General features: G+C 42.7%; 2 protein-coding genes across 7 annotated transcripts in view; one reads left to right on the plus strand and one right to left on the minus strand.

The window, feature by feature from the left end:
* Positions 1 to 20184, plus strand: part of dmd (dystrophin) — a 173713-nt gene that overhangs the window by 79594 nt on the left and 73935 nt on the right. For 5 of the 6 annotated variants that reach the window (XM_087146941.1, XM_087146939.1, XM_087146940.1 and 2 more), the window contains one exon: positions 12294 to 12743. In XM_087146941.1, the coding sequence (XP_087003067.1) occupies positions 12294 to 12743 (450 nt within the window). Of the gene's footprint in view, positions 1 to 12293; positions 12744 to 19386; positions 19562 to 20184 lie in introns of those variants that run through there. The other variant, XM_087146944.1, reaches the window with a different exon arrangement.
* Positions 2998 to 6141, minus strand: LOC147796700 (uncharacterized). The gene has a single exon (XM_087146945.1). It carries the CDS (start codon positions 5916 to 5918, stop codon positions 4122 to 4124), a length of 1797 nt encoding a protein of 598 aa, XP_087003071.1. The 5' UTR covers positions 5919 to 6141; the 3' UTR covers positions 2998 to 4121.

Consider the following 20184-nt stretch of genomic DNA (forward strand, 5'->3'; position numbering starts at 1 on the left):
CATGTTTTTGTCACGGTCAATTCTGAGGCCTATCCTTAATGTTGAATTTTTTTGTCCAAACTTTTCTTATTTGCACCCTTTACAACATTTACAAACTACACGTCCCTTGGCGACTTAAGTATTTTTACCAGTAAATTTTCTCGTATGAGGATCCTGGGCTAGGTCTTACACATACCACAGGCCTGTGTGAAGATTTGCAAGACATCCTGTTGAATATGCTGCCTAGACTTTGCTTTAAATGAGCACAATCACAAATACGTCTTCATTTTCAGCATTCCTGACAGGAAATAAGCCAATTATGTAGCCAACTTTTATAGGTTACATGATACCAAATGCCAACAATGTACATTTGACTGTAGGCTTGGTTTATTACCTGAGATTTGATGAAAGTAAGGGTAGATTTTCATAGGATTCATGGAAAAGCTTAACGTAGAAATGTAGTAAGGTACTTTGGCAGGGATTATGCCAGTTGTGACCTCAAGGGAGCAAATCTCCAGGTTAAGCAGTTTGTAGTGGGAAAAGGGTATAATTGGTATATGGTTTATGCATAGCATGCTGTACAGTGACAAGATGCTGATGAATAGTAAGTTGTAGGGTTTCCCCACATTCCATCATGTTGTGAGAGTGTTCTTTTTTCTCTTACGTCTTTATTTTGTGGCCAAAGAAATGTTCCTTTTTGAGAAACCGAAACTACCACTTCCCAAACCCTGAACTAAAAATCAGTTGGAGTTCTCGTTTCACTTACATACGTGCTCTGACTGTTGGCTGTGATGTACAAACCAATCAGTCAGTCATTCCTTTTTCAGTAACTGTTTTGTTGGGTTTGGAGTGGATTGCATCAGTAGTAGAAATCTCCCGCTGAGGAGGACAGTCCAAGTTCAAGTCTGCATACTGCAGCTCTTTTGTCTCCGGTTGTGGTCCAAGGTAAGTAGTGCCTGTGGTATCACTGGTTGAGGCAGAGCTGTATGAGGTGGGCTTTGCTGGGGCAGGTTTTGGATATTTCCTGATGGGCTTGCTCAGCTTGGCGTAGGTCGTGCCGGGTTGTTTGGCACTGGAAGAGGACACAGGCTCCAAGTTGCGAGGGAGACTCACGAATCCAGGATCAGCCGTGGCTTTGTTGGCCTGCGGTGTCATTGTGAAGTGGCGGATGTCTTTACCTCTTCTGTTGGGGATTGCGTACAAGTCTCCCTTGGGTGCTGCAGTCCCTTCGGCGAGCGTCTGACTTCTCGGCGATGGTTGGAGTTGATGTGCATCACTCTGTGGAAGGTTTTCATAGGTGGCGTTTGTCTCAGCTATCGGCACAGAGAGGGTGACCCGCTCTCTCCGGAGCAATTCCTGAACGCTTGGTCTGGCATCCCTTGGTCTAAGATGACTGTGCCTTCTCTTAGAGAGCAGGACGATTCCAACAACCAAAGCAGCTATCGCAAGGATGAGCCCACCCAGAATGGCTCCCACTGCAACCACAGTGGAATTCCCGTGGGATGTATTCATCCCTGCACAATCCCCCCTGTTGCCGGGCACGACCGTCAAAGAAGCATTTTGACTGCTTCTGTAAGTCACACTGCCCATAACTGCCGTGCATCCTATCACGGACTTGTTATGATCAGTGGCTGACACTTCCAAAATTTCCAGTATTTGTCCTTTCAATCCAAGTTTAAAGTGACCCTCTTGCTCCTCCTTTGTCGACAAACCAACCATGAATTCTGTTCCGTCACCTTTGTGCAAACTCCAAGTGTACTCATCAACTGTCGATAGTGTCATTGCCTCAGAATGACATATGAAGACTGCCGTTTGACCTTCAGTAATGGTCACTGATGAGGGAGCAATAGAGATGGTTGGTTTTGTCGGGGGAGATTTTGTAGAGAGGGTTAATGTACATGTAGTGTCCTGGGCCACAGTTGAAGTAGGGCCACTGTTCACATCTGGACCAGCCACGCAGGTGAACTCCTTCCTGTCTGCATTATCACGCAGTACGTGGCTTCTCGTCTTGCAGAGACAGTCCGATAGATTTGCAAAGCCAGCCAAGAGGTTAGCTGAATCCATGTTTGATAAAGTGCAGTTAAGGGAAGCTGGTGCACCAGCCATTGGTTGTGTAGGATGTATTTCACAGATGGAATTCTGAGATGGACGTGGGTTTACCGTTAACGAGGCTGCATTTGAACTGAATGTTACTTTTGCTGAAGAGAAGTAGAGTCGGCAGAAATATGCTCCACTGTCCTCAGGCCTGGTTCTGTTTATAGTAAGACTATACTGCTGGTTTGATGCATCAAATCGAACAATCGTGCGACCGCTGAAAGGCCCCTGTGCTGTGTTACACTTAACAACTCGCTCAGCTGTGGTATTGCACTTTGCAAACCGCAGCCAACGGAGCTTTGTCGTGCTTGTGGATTCACAGTCTCTGATATCAGTTATGTTGATAAAGTCAGACCAACAGGTCAGTGTTACATTCTCTCCCTCATTAACAACCATCTCACGAGGTGGATGGTGTGTAAATGATTGACAGTTGTTAAGCAGCACAATTAAGATGACAAATGCAATAGGCAACATTTGTGAAGACACTCTGGCCATGTTGAAGTCATCCAGTCTTATTCCATGAGTGCAGAATGAATTGTATCCTTGTTCTTATTAGCTGTTGACAGACAAGCTATGAGGTTGCAGTCAGTACCTACCTAACGATAAGGTCCATGTACAAGGTGTACTTGCTGTGGCCACTAGATGGTGATTATCATGAATGACTTCCATGTAGTCCCTGTGTCATCATTGTAATAATAGGAGTACAATGTTCATGCTCGTACATATAGAACATCCAAATCACAAGTCCATATAAATTGTTTATTGCGTTTCCTTCCCATTCTGCTTATAGATAGCTTGGTGTTTTAGATCAGCAGAGATACATAAATCTGCAATCAAGGAAGTGATTGCACGTTTTTCTGTTTTGGAAGAAAGTTTACTTCCTCTTTTTAAGCAGACTTGTTTATTTAATATCTCTGGGTAATATGTAACCCCATATTAACCACGGTATGACTTCCCTTTTGTCTTTCTCCATACATGTACTTGTGGTAGAGGCATTCTTCAGTTCAGATTTTTTTTCCTGCCAGCGATTTTTCTCCCATAAGTTTCCTGGACTTTGTACACTTTTTTTTTCTGGCTGCTACTTTGGTTACTTTTGAAACTTGCATATTCATTAAATTATGCCCAGAGAAAGATCCTATAATGTACATGTACATATAGATGGTATTAAAACGAAGACATCATGAAAGTGTCATCACAAGATTTTCTATCGTTTACTTTTCCTCTTTATTTATTATTCATTTACGTCTAAACACCTTTTTAACAAAAAACAAGGTATTTGCAAAATTCTTTGTGCAAGATCTCTGGTTGTGCATGTACACCTGCAGGTGTAGATTTGTGGATTATTGCAAAAATTGATGCCACAATATCAAAAACTGCAATATTTGATCAGTCAAAGCCTGATCAAAATGATATTCAGTGGGTACATGAATGTGGCACCTGTACTCCTAATCATGCATGTACATGCACATATGAAGTGATGTTATGTTGACCTAATGACGTTGGTGGAATTTTTAAAATCAGTATGAACATTTGTAGTTTGCAGGTCTTTTTCCGAACACATACCGCGTATTTTGAAATTAGTTCTCATCAAATTGGTGTTGCACGGTTGCAGTGATTTCGTCCTGCAGTTTTTGATGAATTCTTAAATCCGTTGCTAACTCCCGGAGACTCTTTACTTGTCGCTTTGAAAATGGTACCTGTATCGTACCAGGCCGAAATCAGTTGTCTATAAAATAAATTACCAGTATGTGTCTGCTCATCCCCCCGCAAACAAAAGTGAAAATCGAAATCCCTTATTTCCGTGCTGCTTAGAGAGTAATGAACTAATGGAATTTTGGCAGGAGAGGAAGGCTGAAGTTCCAGTACTGGATTTCCTTCGTTGTTTGACTCGCCAGAAGTTTAATTTGGAGCCATTTTAACTTAACCTACATTATACATCTACATGTATGTGTTTCATGATATGAAAATGTATGAAAATGGGGGAAAACCTGATTGCTACAGGTACAAGTACCTTAGGTGTCTTGAGTAGAGGCTGTCTTGGAGTGGCCCTAGTCACCTTTGTTGAGTTTTGCATAGATGGCATCAGTCCCTTCTCGAGGAGGATGGTCTAAGTTCAAATTTGCGTACTCCAACTCGTCTATCTCCCGTTGAGATCCAGGTTCAACTATGTCATCACTGACTGAGGCTGAGCTGTCCGAGTGTGGCTTTGTGGGAGCAGGTTTTGGATATATCCGTCCGGGTTTGTTCACCTTGGCGTAGGTTGTGCCTTCTCTCATTTGGTCTTTGTTACCGGAGGAGGACACAGGCTCCAAGTTGCGAGGAAGACTCACAAACCCAGGGATGGCAGAGGCCTTGTTGGTCTGCGGTGTCATAGTGAAGTGCTGGATGTCTACACGTCTTTTATTTGGGATTGCATACAAATCTTCCCTGTGTCCTGCAGTCTCTTTAGTTGCTTGACTAGCTGGTTCAGGTGGACTTCGAGTAATGTCCGAAAGATTCTCATAAGTTGGATTTGTCTCCAAGGGCAAGGAGCCTCCAGCTGCATCCTCCCTTGATGATTCTTGAAAGCCCGGCCTCTGTTGTCTTCCACCCCTCCGCATGTTTCTGATCAGGTATTGGGCAAGCAGAACCATGATGATGACAAGGACTGTGATCACCAAAGCTCCTCCAATGATAAACCCTGTGAAGGTTGTCTGAGTTGTGGTCCCACTTTTGTCTTTATAAATGCCCGTAGCTGTGGTCTCTGTTGCAGCTGGAGTTATGATCACTGTTGTCAGAGGTGTACGTAGAACTGTCAGCAAGGAGACACCACTGTAAGGTGTTTGTCCAAGAAATGCTGAACAGTTGATGACACTATTGCTGAAGTCCACTGCTGATACTGGTACCTCGAGAATTTCCAATACTGTGGCATTTTGACTGAGGTTGTACAATCCCCTGTGATTTTCCAGAGTTGTTAGATCAACTACCACTGTTGGCCTGTCAGGTGTGGTTACATACCACACATATTTATCAGGGGCCATTAAGGGTATTGCTGTCAAATGACAGGTGAATGTTGCTGTTTCTCCTTCGAAGAGTGTCAGTGAACTTGGTGAGATTGAAACAGTTGGGGCAATGTTGAGAGGTGTTACTGAACAGTTTGGTCCGTTAGCATTATAACCAGCCACACACACAAAAGCTTTCATGTTGTCAGTTTCTTTCAAGACCCTCTCTACTGAGAATAAATCTCCTGGTTGTGTTATCCAAGATCTTTCAAGTTTATTTTGATTGGATGTTGGGGATTCAAACCATGTTAAAAGCCATGGATGTGGATCTTGGGGCGAGAGTTTGCATCTTAATAAAACAGATGCACCCACTTCCAGTTGTTGGAATTCAACCTGACAAATGGGTGGAGACCACCTGCTTACTGTCAGTAATGCCCTTGCAGAGTCATGTGTTACTGGTCTAATATTGTGAGGAGAGTACATGCGACAGAAATATTCTCCACTGTCTTGTGGCTGCACGTTGTAAATGGTCAGCCGGTATTGGCTGCGTTGTTTGTCCAGTTCAGCTGTCATGCGATGATCAAAAGAGTCCTCCACAGTATAACAGTCAACAATGCGCTCTTTATTTTCAGGGCTAGTGGACTTCATCCAGCGTAGCTTTGGCCAATTGCAGTATGTTGGTGTGAGCCTGTCCATCTTTGCAGACCAACAAGTCATTGAAACAGTCATTCCTTCGTAAACTCTCCTGTTTTGTGGGTGGACTGAGAATATCTGACTATGTGCTTGGCAAAGTAGTGTTGCCACGACCAAGCCCAGGGGTACCAAGGTCTGAGTCTGCATGGTGACTGAAGTCTCAAATTCCATTGTCCAAAAGGATAGTCACCTGTGAAGTCTTGCATCCAGATTTCCTCTACTTTTATTGTGCTGCTTTGCCCAGACCTGGACACTCAAGATTGTTTTACAGTCCAGTCCACCAATTTGAGCAATTGCAAAATGGGCACATCTGCGGGTTACCAGTATCCTTATTCCTGGCAGTACACAAAGCTGCAATAAGTATTTCATTTCTCCGTGTTACTTCCTCAATTCAAGACGGTTCATCAACTGATTTTTTTCCCTGGACCAATAACAGTATGCATTTATACAAAAAAAGCTTTGAATGCAACTTACATGTAGATCACAATCATGTTGATTTCCCCTTTTTTGTTTAAATATTGACATATCTGGCTGTATTTTGATTGGTACATTGTACCTCCTCTTTTGTTAGTGTAGGCTTTGGCAAGAAGTGTAGACCAATTCTGTGTGCACCATAATATAAATAGGCAACTTACTTAATTTTCTCTTTTCCTTGAAAAGTTGAAATGAAAAATACAACTATACGACGTGTCTCTTAATTGTGTTGGTCAAGTCAACAAGAAATTCACTGAGAATCATTTTATTCATGAAGTGAAGCTAAGTTCAGATACAAGGTACATGCATAAGGTATGGTGACTGAAATGTTTTGGAAAGAATATAGTTCACTGAACTTTTTTACCATACTAGAAATTGGCTCCAAAATCCATGGTGTCGACATGCTTAGACAAACAGACTTTTATGGGTTTTTCCATTTTAAACCCCAAAATGTGTGATGCATTTTAAACTCTTGGGCACCTTTTCTTTTACTTTCATCATATGCCATTAAATCCACTACATGGAGAAACATGTTCCCATTGGTCATGTTGAAAATCAATCAAGTGAAGTTGTTCTTGGCATACTTCTACTCTCATAATCTCTGTTCTTGTTGTCTCATTAAAGATTTGAAATGGTTCCTTCACTCTGAACAAGGCAATCTGTAATTACTGAATTGGTTTAAGTTTCACATTCTTGCTTTACTGCTGTTTTTTTAATGAAAACTTTCCTTTCGCAAAGGTGGATTGTTAATTTTTTGTGCATTCTTCGAAAGCGTTTTTATCCCCCAAGTGTTCAAGATCAACGCTTGCAAAACTAGTTCTCTAATATGGCTCCTTGTGAAAACCCTCTATTGTAGGGGTTGACAGATCATACCCAGGGCCAGCCATTTCCCGTTTCTATTTTTCTACGATGCTACTTTTGTAATAGCCGGGAAAAGTGAGAGGAGAATTCTGATTTCTGTCATTGTGCATGCAGCTGTAGTTGATTTCAACTAAAAACAGATGTCCGCTTTTCTGTTGAACACATTCCATACAGTTTTATTTTACAAGGTCTTAATTTATCTTGAGTTGAAATATTTTTAGGGACAAATAGTGTTGTAATAGCTCAGTATTTATAGTCTCCAAAATCTCTGGGTGAAGGTTACCAGTAGGTTGATTTGATCGGGGTCACAGGGTGATCTGATCTGAGTGATTTGAGTGATTTCATTGATGCGCATACATGTAGATCAGTCAGTCTTTCTCGTCAGAAAATTGCTGATCTTAAACTGAGGCTTCCGTGATATTGTGAAAACAGAACCCCTGAATGTTGATTGAATCTGTGGGAAGCGACTTCATTGGCCCCTGCCAAGCATTGGACTTGCTGCCAAAAGTGCCTTATTCCAGTTCATAAAGATTGGAAGTAATAAATGTAGAAAGTGATCTCTTTCATTAAAGTAGTGGTGGACAGCTTTTCTCCAGTCAGCCATCAAGCATGTGCCAAAAGAGCAGCTGTGTTTGTAATTGATAGTATAAATGAACATTTACATGTACATCACCCATCCATTAGAAAGATATTTATTGCCCGCTATCCTAAGTATGTGATAGTTCACCTTGAGACGAAGATTATCCTTAATAGCCTTGACATCATCCAGATATGATTGGCAAGTTTCCCAAAATAAAGTCATCACACACCCTCAACAGAACATACAAGTTGTAGTGCTGATTCTGTAAGAGTTGACATCAGATTATCTGGTCACTTCAGCTTGACTTAAACCAGCTGTGGTTGACGTCCAGGGACAACTGCTCTGAGTTAGTTACGCTATCCTGGTGGGCTGGTCATTTTTGTGACAGGATGTTCACCATTGAAAAAGAGAAACGTTATCTTTAAGATTAAAATCGTTGCTTATTTCCACGACCTGAGTTTCCACAGCCTCAGCTGAAGGAGTGAACTGATCCAAGTAGCTTGACTTTGGAAAATGGACAATCTTTTTTCGTGGTCCTTGATAGTGTACTGTAGAGTTATCTGTCCGTTAAGTTGCCTCCTTTGTCACTGTGTGTCCTAACCTCAGTTCAGAGATCAATCCTTACTGAGTTTGGGGCATGAACATGAAAAGTTCCTCATCGTTCTCTGACCTTGGAGATGGTGCTTGTCATGGAAGTAGCTTTGTCATATCTGAAATTATCCTCGTCACTTCGTAATGTTATGCTGGGAGATGTACGGTATTGCAGCAATACACGAGCTTGTGAAGTATATTTTCTCTGCTAAGCTGCATCTTTTATTGTGTGGCCTGAGGGTCTGGCTGGTGTATTGACACCCTGCTGAGCGATGCAATGTTGACCAGGAGCAGCGAAATTCTGGATGAGAAAAATCAGACCGGACTTGACGCGGCAACTCTTTGACATACCCATGGCATTCCTGGAGTGTCTTTGCAAGAGTTTTGGGCAAGAAAGGGCCGAGATGTTGCTCCAGAGATGCAGTTGGCATGGAGGCAAGAGGTTTGCTGTGGAGGAGCGAGAGAACTTCAACGAGGAGAGAAGGATGAGAGGGACAGATGATGAGGAGATGGGGGAGGATTCTCTGGGATTACCGTGGCAACGCCCTTGATTCCTTGACAGGAGGGGAGCAGAAAGGAGTTGTCTGATTCTGGAAGAATGAGCATGTATTTTAATGCAGTAAGCTTTCTAGAAGTTTAAAGGGTGCAACTTCTACTTGCGAGTGCAGTGTGATAAGTCTATTAACTATGAATTGGCTGTGCCGGGCTTGGGATTTGAGCTGTTTCAGCTTTTAGGTGGAGGATGACAGTGCAACTTGAAATTTTCTTACAGTCTGACTTTATGGAAGGAAGCTTGTTTACCTAAAGTCCTGGACATTCCTAAAAGCTTTTGATTTGTATTTTTCTGAATCAGTTGAATCCTGTATTAATAGGCTTCGTGGCAAGGAAGGTTTAGTTCCACATACCACATACAGTAAAATACCTTTGAAATTCACGCTTATTTTGAGGGGCACGAATGTCTCGGATGATGACCTTTGACTTCTCATGAATCTGTTAGGCTTGTCTGGAAAGGATTTGCTCAATTTTCTTTCTGCACGCAGAGGCCACTGACATTAATGTTGGCCGACACAAAGGCAATGGTAACTCAGTACTTTGTAATTGGGTTGAGGTAGCCGTGGGAAGGCATGACGTAAAGAGTCATTTGGAGGCAGGAGACACGAGGAAACAATTAATCAGTGTTGCCACGTGCCTGTGCATCATGACTAAGACATTGATTAAAGTTAGCTTGTCTGATGCTGCTACTATCAGGAAAGAGTCGTCAATTGTCGTTGTAGGGCATGCATATGGAGATTCTCCTGCTCTGGCAATCCCACTGCTCAGAAAATGTTCGTGTTAGCCTGCTGGCTGCTGTAGCATTTGAATTTTTGCGAATAGCTGTTGAGCATCCTTGTAGGAATCTTTGGAAAATCACAAGATTGTTCATGAGAGTCGCAGCCTAACAGGTCTGCCAGCTTGAGATGGGCAACTCACCGCTTGCATGGATGTTGGAACAGCTGTTGAGAGCGTACATGGAGTGACCCATCTCTTGTATCTTTTGGTGCCCGAGACTTAAGTAACGAAAGAGTGAACCACCCCTCCGGCTTGTTTTGAACTATCTCCTGGCTAACCGACTGGCTCCGACCAGTCACTGGACATTACTGTTTGTGTTTGGAAAGAACAAGACGTTGGCTATTTTTCAGTAGCCATGCTGCTGGTGTTAAGCTACATCCTGGCCTGGGTCGCCCTAGTCATTGCTCTTTGGATCAACCACAGCTTCTCTGCATTTCGGCCCGTAAGGTTTATTTCAATTCTTAGCCAAATCTGATGGACTTTTCTCCCTTTTTTTGGGGGGGGTGCACTATGGAAGCCGTATAAATTATTCAACTAGGTTTTTTTTCACCTCGCACCAATTTTTCCGTTTAAGAACAATGTATACTCTGTTTTTGAAGGAGTTGGCAGAAAAAATCTTGGGATGAAATTTTCTATTGCAGCAAAAATATGCAGATTTCTCACAAGATTTCAGAAAGTGCAAAGCGAGTATTAGTAATAATATTGTAGAAGCGGAGAAAACTTGTGGGAGGAAGTTACCTATTGTACGTGATATCAAGTATGCCAATTCATCTTCCGTTCTGGGTGAGGTTTCAGTGGCAAAAATCTTCATTTCAATATTTGTACTCAAATTGCCAATACTTCTGCGGGAGCAGAATCATTTTGTACTTTTATGTGGTTCCTGACTTCACCAAGTTGTAGAATTTTTTTTTCCAGGCCCCTGACATTGGGTATGAGGATGGTTTCTTCCTTCCAATCCCTCACATTCAACCTTGACTTTGGCTTGGGGTCCGGTCAGTAGACCTCCAGTAGTTTTCCTCTGGCCATTTTTCCTGTCTGTTGTCTTTTAACCGCACGTACAGTAGGCTTTGGCATATTGATTGCAAAAGAGAAAACTGTCCTATGCCAACCTCCCTGGGTGATCACTGATTACCATTTATTTCTTTGGCTCATGGCATTGCTGATGTCCTTAGCTTTGTGATTTTGAGAGTCATCCCTAGCCAATTTTGGACATACAGTATCAAGCCTTTTGAATAGTGGCTCGAAAGAAAAATTGTAGCCATATCCAGAAGCTACTTCGGTGAGGGCTGGATAGCTTGCTTGTAAGACCACAAGTATGCCGTGCGGGAGTTACATTTTGATTCCCCACTCATTTTGGTTCCTTCTGGTCTGTCTGAGATTGCACAGGCAAATTTTTTAAGGTACAGAAGATTAAATGGTAAAAAATGTTTTCTGGATGGTTGTAGATTTCTCCTATGAGTTGAACACCAACAAAATCACTGACATGTGAATCAGCTTCCTCTCTAACTGAATTTCCCCAGAAGAATTTTTTTCATTCCATTGTTGACTTTTTCATGAAATCAACATTTTTTTTTATGAAAAACCCAATCTGTTTACACTATACAGACAAGCACCTTTTCCTTAGATTAGCCAATTTGTTGTTTTTTTACTTCCCAAGTGTGCCATTGCAAAACTGAAAAGCAGTGAACAAATTCTTTTTAAGTTTGGTATTTCCTTTTTTTTTGTGGATACCTTGGCTACAGTGACAGTCTGCAGAGAGCTGGTTTGAACATGTTCATGTGGAGCCAAAAATTTCTGCCCATTAGGAAAATGCAGTAGTTTCTTCCGGCCTCCTGTACCATTCATTTTTTCAAATTAATCCAGCCTAGAAAAATGCTGCTGTTGCATGCTGTGATGCATTTCCACTGAGCGGATATTGCCCTCATAAGCTGACAGCGATATGTCCGACATTTCCGACGGCCCTGTCACTCATAATTGGTCAGGTAACACCTGCCGTAAATTGTTTTTCAATTTACAATGAAAACATATCCTGGCGGTTGCTCTCGTGTTTTAGCCAGCCTATTCCATGTTCATCACCAAGAATGCGAACAGTTTAATCTTGCATTTTGGAGAATGCTGGAAAACTGTCATTGGCAAAATATCGATAGTTGGCCCGTCGGTTGCCTGAAGGTGTGAAATTCATGCTTGCTTACAAGTGCTGCTGTCCTTCATATTTTTCTTTGGACCTTTTAAGACTGAATTATACATAGCTCAGGGGTACTCCTGCGGAAGCCGATCCCCGAAATAGATTTGAGAAGTTTTCATGGGAATGATAACAATGAGAAAGAAATTGAAGGGTTAAGTTGATTGTGTATTCCAGAACAGATGCTGATGAAACATTTGGTTTTTGGGTTGAGTATATTCGTCCATTCTGCCATTTGCAGAGACACGCATCCCAAATTTTACAAATACCATTGTTTCTCTTAGAACTCACAAAAACTGTGTTTGACAGAAAAAAACAGGCAATTTGGGAAGGTGAAATAGATCTTGTCTCACATTAGTCTTCTAAGTTCCTTAGAAAGGGCATTTCCCTTGTGCAAAATGCTACAAAGGGAGAGCTACGAAATAATGGAAGAATGCAGGTGTTCATCCATGAATAGTGATCACAGTTCATTTGTTGGAAAGTTCAAACTGTCATGCGTTTCTTAACATTTTTAATGTCGTTGCTGCAGGCCCTGCAAGAAGAATTTGACCAGAAGCAGGAGGAGTTGCAGCGCCTCATGCTAGAAGGCAACGACCTTGCCCAGAAGGGGGCCAAGTCGGTGGTCACACCCGCCCAGCTCCGGCTCCACGCCCAGTGGCGGGAGGTGGAGTCGCAGTTCCACCAGTACCGCCGGCCCGTGGAAGAGGAGATCCTGGTGGAGCGGACAGTCACCACCATCCAGGCCACCTACCGGCTGGACAAGACCCTGCAGGCTGGTTCTGGGGCCGAGGTGGAAGCCACGGACTCCGCCGTCCGCTCCCCTGAGGGGGCAGAGTCGGTGTCCACGGCCGTCCTGGAGTTCCTGGAGGAGGTGGAGCGGGTCTGGGTCAGGATTCAGGAGGTGATGAAGGAGCTGGAGACCAGGGAGTTGAATGGTGGGGCATTTGACAGTTTCTCCCTGCAGGAGGATCGGCTCAAGGTAGGCAAACATGTCTATTTCCCATTGAGGATGATCAGTGCATTGATCAAATTTCTAGGAAACTACCTCGGGCAGGAATCTCCATTGCATGTACATGTACATTGTTTCCTGTTTTTTTTCATTCACACATTTACCAGTATTTTGACCCGGTTTCCATAAAAAGTTTTGCAGAAAGGTATCTGCCTGGATATCAGTTTCACTCTGTATCCTCTCTCACTAGGTCTACAGTTAGAAGAAAGTGGATTAGAGCTCAAATTATTTCAGAGAAGTCTGTGTTTCTGCAAAAAATATTGATAAGATATAAGATAAAATATGCATAAATTTTCAGTTTAGTTGCTCAAAAGGTACATTACTTTTGTATGACTCGTATGCCTCTAGCAGTTCTAGGTTTCTTGTACCGGTGCCTACACTTTTTGAAAGCCATGAACAAGACTTGTGCATGGCACTGCAAACTGTATGTCTGAATGAAACCCGGCATTGGTATTGTCGTGGCGGACTGTGGCTTTGTTATGCTGCCCTCTGTTGTCTCACTTGTATCTGTTGTGAGAAGTTGTCTACAGTAAAGTGTACATGATATTTGCACTTTAACCACATAGGGTGCTCATTCTTGCTCTCTTTCTGTCTGAGATTGCCTGTCTTACTCTCGCATCTAGTAGATATATTTTGATGGAAAGTTTTTGGATTCAGCTGTTTTTACTTGCTTTCTACAGAATGCTGAAGTATTTTCAGGATGACAGGAATCATCCTTGTGGGTTATCAGGTCCTCAAAATGATACGGTTGAGTGGAATTGGGAAGATGCAAGATGCAAGTTTGTACTTATGTCTGGCAGATGTTACTCTCTGGTTCTGTGGTGAATACTAGGTGACCTTCATATCCTGTCCAGGCAATGTTGGATTCAGGAGAGTGACATTTAGCTCAGAGTCTTGCGGTTTGCGGTTCCGCACCATCAGTGACTGTTTACATTACATGATGCCGAGAAACGCATGTTTACACCTCAGTATTGACTTGCAGGTGTGCATACACTTTCTAAGATGGGGCTACATGTACAGTGTATGTTCAGTTAGCTGGGGGTATCTGCCAGCAAAATCCTAGCTTACTTCCAAACAGAATAATGAAATTTAGTATCTTGTGTTATTGCAGGAAGCATCGCTTCTCCGAGCTTTTTTAATCACCGTGCTTTTGCCCCTTGGGATTTTAAAATTCGACCTCGATTTACTTCACCATAGTTAGACATGCACAATCTTCTATGAGAGCTGACAGTTTTTCTGGAGTTCAATTTTTTAAAAGCAACTTGTGACAGATAGTATAATAAGACTAGTATGCTGTAGGCTTATGCCAACAGCATGGCAACATGTACATGCACTGTTTACCTTTGCATCCATGGATACACAAAGAATTTATTCTTGATGTCAATTTATTCCAACTTCGTGCATGCCTGAGTGTTCTTGGGTGGACTAAAATACAGTGACTGTAATATAAAAAAGGAATCCAATAATTGCCGTGCAAGCATAAGACATGTTAGCCTTTAGTCTTAAGCCATTCCTTCTCAATCTAGAATTCTTATTTTAAAGTGACTTTGGGTGGAAAAAGTGGTCCGAGTTGAGAGAGATAATTTCAGAGCATTAGACCTTGCCCCGTGTTGAGACTTTAATTAAATTGCTGGCCACATCCCTGAAATTAATGTGTAGCCATTACCCAGAAAATTCAGTTGCCTTGGGCAAGAGGGTTCTCAAGAATGTTTGGTCATATTTGATGACGGGATGCCTTTGCCTGTGTGACTGACACAGGTTTGCACACGTGTTAGTAATTCCGAATTCTGGGCACTGTCCATGCTGTCCGAAGCCGATCAAGGCACTGGTACAATGTACATGTACATGTAGCTGTCCTGGGCTCACTTTCATGTACAGTACATGTACGTACATGTATGAGGAACTTTGTTTTCAACTCATCAGAGTTTCTGGGCAGGTGGACACATGTACAATGTACATGTAGCAAGGTCCGGCCGGCCTAATTAACTGCCCTCGTTAGTCTGCCAGCAAGTCAGATGATTAACGAGCTGATGTTATTACACCCCTAGAGGAGCGCAGTTAATGAGGTCAGGTTAGTTGGAGGGGTGATCCTGTTGCAAGGAGAGGGATGAATTGGATATCGGAGAGTAAGTTTGTTGGGAGGTTAGGGTAAAATGAAATGTTAAGATCTGACAGACCTCATTGTGATGTAATACACAACCTCTTTGGGGCAGCTCCTTGTCTCCAGCCAAAGCAAATGGGAATGTTCCTCTCAAATCCCTCTCAATCACAGGGGTATGGGGTGGGGAGATTCTGCAGGGTGGAATAAAGCAGACCCCAGCCCTGATTACTCTTGTATCTGATGTACAGAGAAATGAAGATTGGGGTCTTGGAAACACACTACCGGTAGATTGACTCATACTCTGGGACTACTCTTGAAAAAACACTGCGTTTTGCTACCCAAATGTAGTGAAAAAGAGCAACTGGATAATTTGAAGAAGACAGATGGGGTGCCTTAATTCTTGTCATGTGAAGCACTTTGCAGCGGGCTAGAATCATTATCTACTCATTATCAAATCATCTTGAAGTAAGGACAGTAGTTGTTAATTGAAAACACAGGAAATATACAATATTGGAGTTCCAGATATCAGATGATATGGGTACATGTGGGGTGATTTTTTTTTTATGATTTGTAGAATGCAGCTGCTTTTCTTGGGCCTTGGATTGTGAACATTACTTTAAAGTGCTTCTGTTCTTGTTCAGATCACAGCTAGTTCCCCGAACAGATTTCCTTGTGGTCTGATTCTCATTTTTGCATCTCCTTTCCAGCAGAGGCGGCAGGTTCCTGCCAACATTCTGCCATTTTTATTACCTGGCGATTCAGGTGGTCGAAGGAGAGACCAGAAAAATGATTTACCATGGTGGGAGACTGCGGGACTGAGTTGATTTATGAGCTTGAGGCAATATGTTGACTGTGGTAATTAAGCGTCGTCAATCTTTGGAGTGTGTTGTGTTTTCCCCGGTACAGCAAATTTGGGGACTCATGTGGCTTAGTGGCCCATGGTGGGACAGTCTTTAGTCAGGGGTTCATTGGATGCTGCAGACAGAAACAATTGGAGTACTATGAATCAGAAATTAAATGCTAACATGAAATTTGTCACAACAGAAATTGATCATTAAAAACGCCGTGGGAGATGGGCTTCACAAAACATTGCCTTTTGAAGGCAGTGTTTGTTGACTTGGACATGTGTTGTGTGAGTATTACATTGAGTATTGAGATTTTTTAAAATCAGAGTAAGATTCCATAAGTTGAAAAATAAAATAAACATGCACTCAAGACTTGTGACTAATGAAAGTTCTCAAAAGTGTGAACCTCCCTCTTGATCGCTCCCGGAGTTGAAGCACTTCAAGCATTCTGTGGTTGAAATAAAGGAAAGAGAGTAGTCTCTGATCCCGAAAGATCCTTGATAAATGATATTTTCTGATCTTATCAGTCGTCATCAGTTGGCGTAGGTGCTAAACTGTTTTCCCAGGTCGAGCTCCTGTTGACAGGTTTGTCACTGCCCCCAACAGACCCCAATCTCTTCACCCCAGGCCTTGTTTTTACAGATGTTTATAGAATTATGGATAAATATCAGTGACTGACTCGTTGAGAGCGTCTGGACAGAATCCTGCAGTTCATTGCCTTTATGACGTTTAGGACTGCTCCTTGCGTACATTGCAAGAGGGGTCTCTTTTAAGTTCAGCCAGGAGTTGCTGATTCTTGAGAGTGGGAACAGATTTTGATTGTTTTGACTTTTCTCTTTTGTCATCTGATTTAGCGCTACCAACTCCCTGTGCATTTATCCATACACACATCCTGCACGGAGTGGAATATGTCTCATTCTTGTGATGCAATTTTTAGTTTATTTCATCAAAGAGTCATTTTCAGATATTTAGTTATATTAGGCATTATACATGTAGCTTGACCGACAAGCTTTGAAATTGTAGAAAGTTGACAGAGTATTTATTGGAAAACGTGGGCATGTACAGACTGTTTGTGATTTATTCAGCTGCATTGAAGTAATGTGTCTTGTCCATTACAGTAACACAAGATACTGTTATCAGATGCCTTGACATTGTGTGAAATTTTATAGAATTTATTGGGGAAAAACTCCAGCGCCTAATTCGTTGGAGTGGCTTTTGTGACAGGTGGTATCATGTTACTGCGGCTCCTTCCTAGCACACAATCTACCTGTACTCCGATAAACAATCCAGAGAGAAGTGTGCGTGTAGCATTACGGCAGAACGCCCATATTTCGTCCCGGAACGTACTTTTTATTCAGTGTCGCCTGCTGTGATAACAGTGTAGGATTCCAACCGTAATGAGGGATGATGCCACTTCGATCAAATTACGAGAAGGAGGAATCTGGCAGAGGACCGGCCGTGGCTCAGTGACAGTAACTGTTTTACATGTGGCTGTTGTGTAGAAAAATCTGTCTTGACAGAGATCTCTGCTTGGACTTCACCATAAAGTGAATTACCTCCCACTGATAATTTAAGACTGGTGCTAAGCCCTTGTCACAAGTGGCCTTTTCACATTGTAAACCCTTGTCACAAGTGGCCTTTTCACATTGTAAACCCTACCCATGTAACTTTCCCACAGAGGCGGCATCTGTGTAACCCGACACTGTGATAAAATACTCTTCTAATTAGGCCTTTGTAATGCAATCGTCTGAGCCCGTGTATTATCATATAGTATGCAGTGTTTGCAGTATGTCATCTGACCCCTCTGAATTGTAGGCCTACATAGTGAACCCAAAACTGAACTTTTGGACTTGGGGGAATTTTTTTCCCCGATCCATGTATTAGAATAAATGATGTGCAGTCTTCTCATGGTTTGCTAAAAAGAGCTCAGGCCTTTTGGTGGGTATTTAACGCTTTTAAGAAAATCATCACTTTCAGACATTTTAATCAGAGCTACCTGTATATGTAAATCTGTAGGTTTGCATTTGCACTGCAGTAGATGTTTGAGTAGCTCTGTGAAATTTTGGGCACTCTAAAAACAGATTGATTCATTTCAAGTCAAACATACATTTGGACTCACTGAGCTTGGAATGTGGAAGTGCATTAAGGACATACCGCAGGATTGGTAGCCTGTTCAAAAAATATCACAGAGTCAGAACAGGTCAAGTGCACTAGAAATCTAATGGGAGTACTTCAGGGGAGGGCCTATGTGTCACTCGGCATCTGGCTAGCAGAGAGCCCATCTGTTTTTTTTCTCTCTCTCTGTCTCCTCTGTGCTTCATGAACCCCGATATGGAGATATCTTCACGTTTTAGCCTGAAGTGTGGATGTATGTCTCTGAGCGGTACTTGCTCTCAAGTTGGAATGCGGATGCTTAAAATCCTGTCAAACACATTGGAGCTGTATCCACTAAAGCCTTATCCTCTCTGAGAGATACTCGATTGCTGTTTTCCAGTTGGGCAGCATTGCTAATGTTGGTATCGTGACTTGGCGCGTAATCCCCAACCACATGGCCGGTATTTTTTATGACATTTTCCAGGGGCTTTTTGAAACCAGAAACAAATGAGATTACTGTCACAGGATGGAATAACATATGCCACGTCTGGACCAGAGTTCCAGAGCAACAGCTACGTGTACGTGTCCCTCCGTTGTCAGCGTTCCCCAGCGTGCTTTCATCGAGTGAAGATCTCGGCCTAACTCCAGACAACAGATTCGGAGGCAGCCTTAGAAGGGCATCGTTACGGTGCTCCAGAAGGAGAAGGTTGGAACTCACTTCAGTCATTATCTTTGCTTTATTCCCCGTTCGTGGGATTAATCATAGTATTGTTGGGACAGTTGTGTAAAATATTGACACTGGAAAGGGTTTCTTTGGGATATCTGTTCTCAAATGAATCAATATCAGGTTGGATTGGAACCATGAGCAGATGCTTAATCACTGGACCGCTGAGATCGCCAACCCGTGACTGACATGAAATTCCAATGACTTTTTCTCATCGCACAGTATTTCTCTCTTACATAAGTATGCTTGGATGCTTCTCGGTTACATTTAAAACATACAAGCTGTGACTTCCCCACTCGAGCGTGCCGTCTCTGTGCCATCCAGTCGTGACTGGTCAGTGTCAACATCTAATTAGAGTTATTAAATCGCTGTCAACTTGAAAATGATGGATGGCTCCCTTTGCCGCAGTGCATAGCAAGTGTCCACATTTGGTTCATTCTGTCGGTAGCTTCCCTACATCAGAAATGGAATTTTCCCGATGCTCTGCACAGTGGATGCTCTGCACAGTGTTATGTACATGTACATCTCACGTGGTTCATACATGCAGTTAATGCTTTGTAGGTTAAATGAATCAGGAATTCAAGGCCAGGCAACATCTTGGTTTTCTTCGGTTAAGGCTTGTCTTTGCTCGTGTCATGCAGGCAGCTATCTTTCTGTGTTACATTCTGAATCAGATCCCTTGCTGCACACGAAACCTGAAAATGAACTCGCCCGTGCTGTCCAAGTAACTGATATTCTCCTGGGATTCCTCCATTGAACGGAGAGGGGAGGGATGTAAAATCGATGGGCACCGAAGCGGAATAAATGGATCCTCGGTCATATCAGATGGAATAGTTAGCGCACACCGATGCAGCATACCTGGTTTAGTGTCTCCTGAAGAGCCAGTCTGGGAGGTCCCCTTTATATGCTGGCGTCGTATGCTCGCGCATGATTCCTTGTCCTCAGGATACAAGCTGTCATATCTAGACTGTGATAACTCTATATCTGCTGCCTAAAGATGGTCTAGGAGCATGGACGAAAAGAGGTAAGTGTCCCGTGCCCCTAGAAGGTGCAGAGCTCAAACGCATCCTCCTTAACCATTGCTCAGAATGACGATGTCCATTGCCAGGTAGAGGCAACATTGCTTGAAATTTTCTGAATGCGCGAATAGCACATGCTGTTTAAGTTTAGATCAGTTTAGTCACTGTTGACTTCGTATGTGTTTGGATAATGATACACCGGATGGTGTCCATACATGTTGTGTCTCTAACTTCTGCAATCAACAACATTTGGAGTTGACTTCATTTGCACAGTCAGTGATTCGGCGGCATGTAGCCTGTAATTCAAAAAACACATGCACTGTTTATACTGCCTGTACTTCTTGTCAGACAGTATGTCTGCAAAGTTTGGAATGGTTCATGTATCGGACGATGCAGAGATCACGTGAGAACCTTCAAAGTTGGGCTCCTGCATTTATATCTGAAAGTCCAACTTTCTGCTGCACTTGTGCTCTGCGTTTGTGTACCATGGTTTTTGTAACTGAAGTGCACTGCCTCTACAAACCTTAATGCACTTGCATTCCCATTACAGTGACAGTGTTATATGACAAAGATGTGAATACCGTTGCCTCTGTGTAACTACCGGTAGGATTCCTGTAACGATGCTATG

The sequence above is a fragment of the Acanthaster planci genome, linkage group LG15, assembly GCF_054643075.1.
Source record: "Acanthaster planci isolate LZ-2023a linkage group LG15, COTS_SCS, whole genome shotgun sequence".
NCBI classification, from domain to species: Eukaryota; Metazoa; Echinodermata; class Asteroidea; order Valvatida; family Acanthasteridae; genus Acanthaster; species Acanthaster planci.

What these genes read in the sequence shown, in the direction of transcription:
- LOC147796700 (XM_087146945.1), bottom strand. Translation starts at nt 5,918, where the DNA reads ATGGAATTTGAGACTTCAGTCACCATGCAGACTCAGACCTTGGTACCC.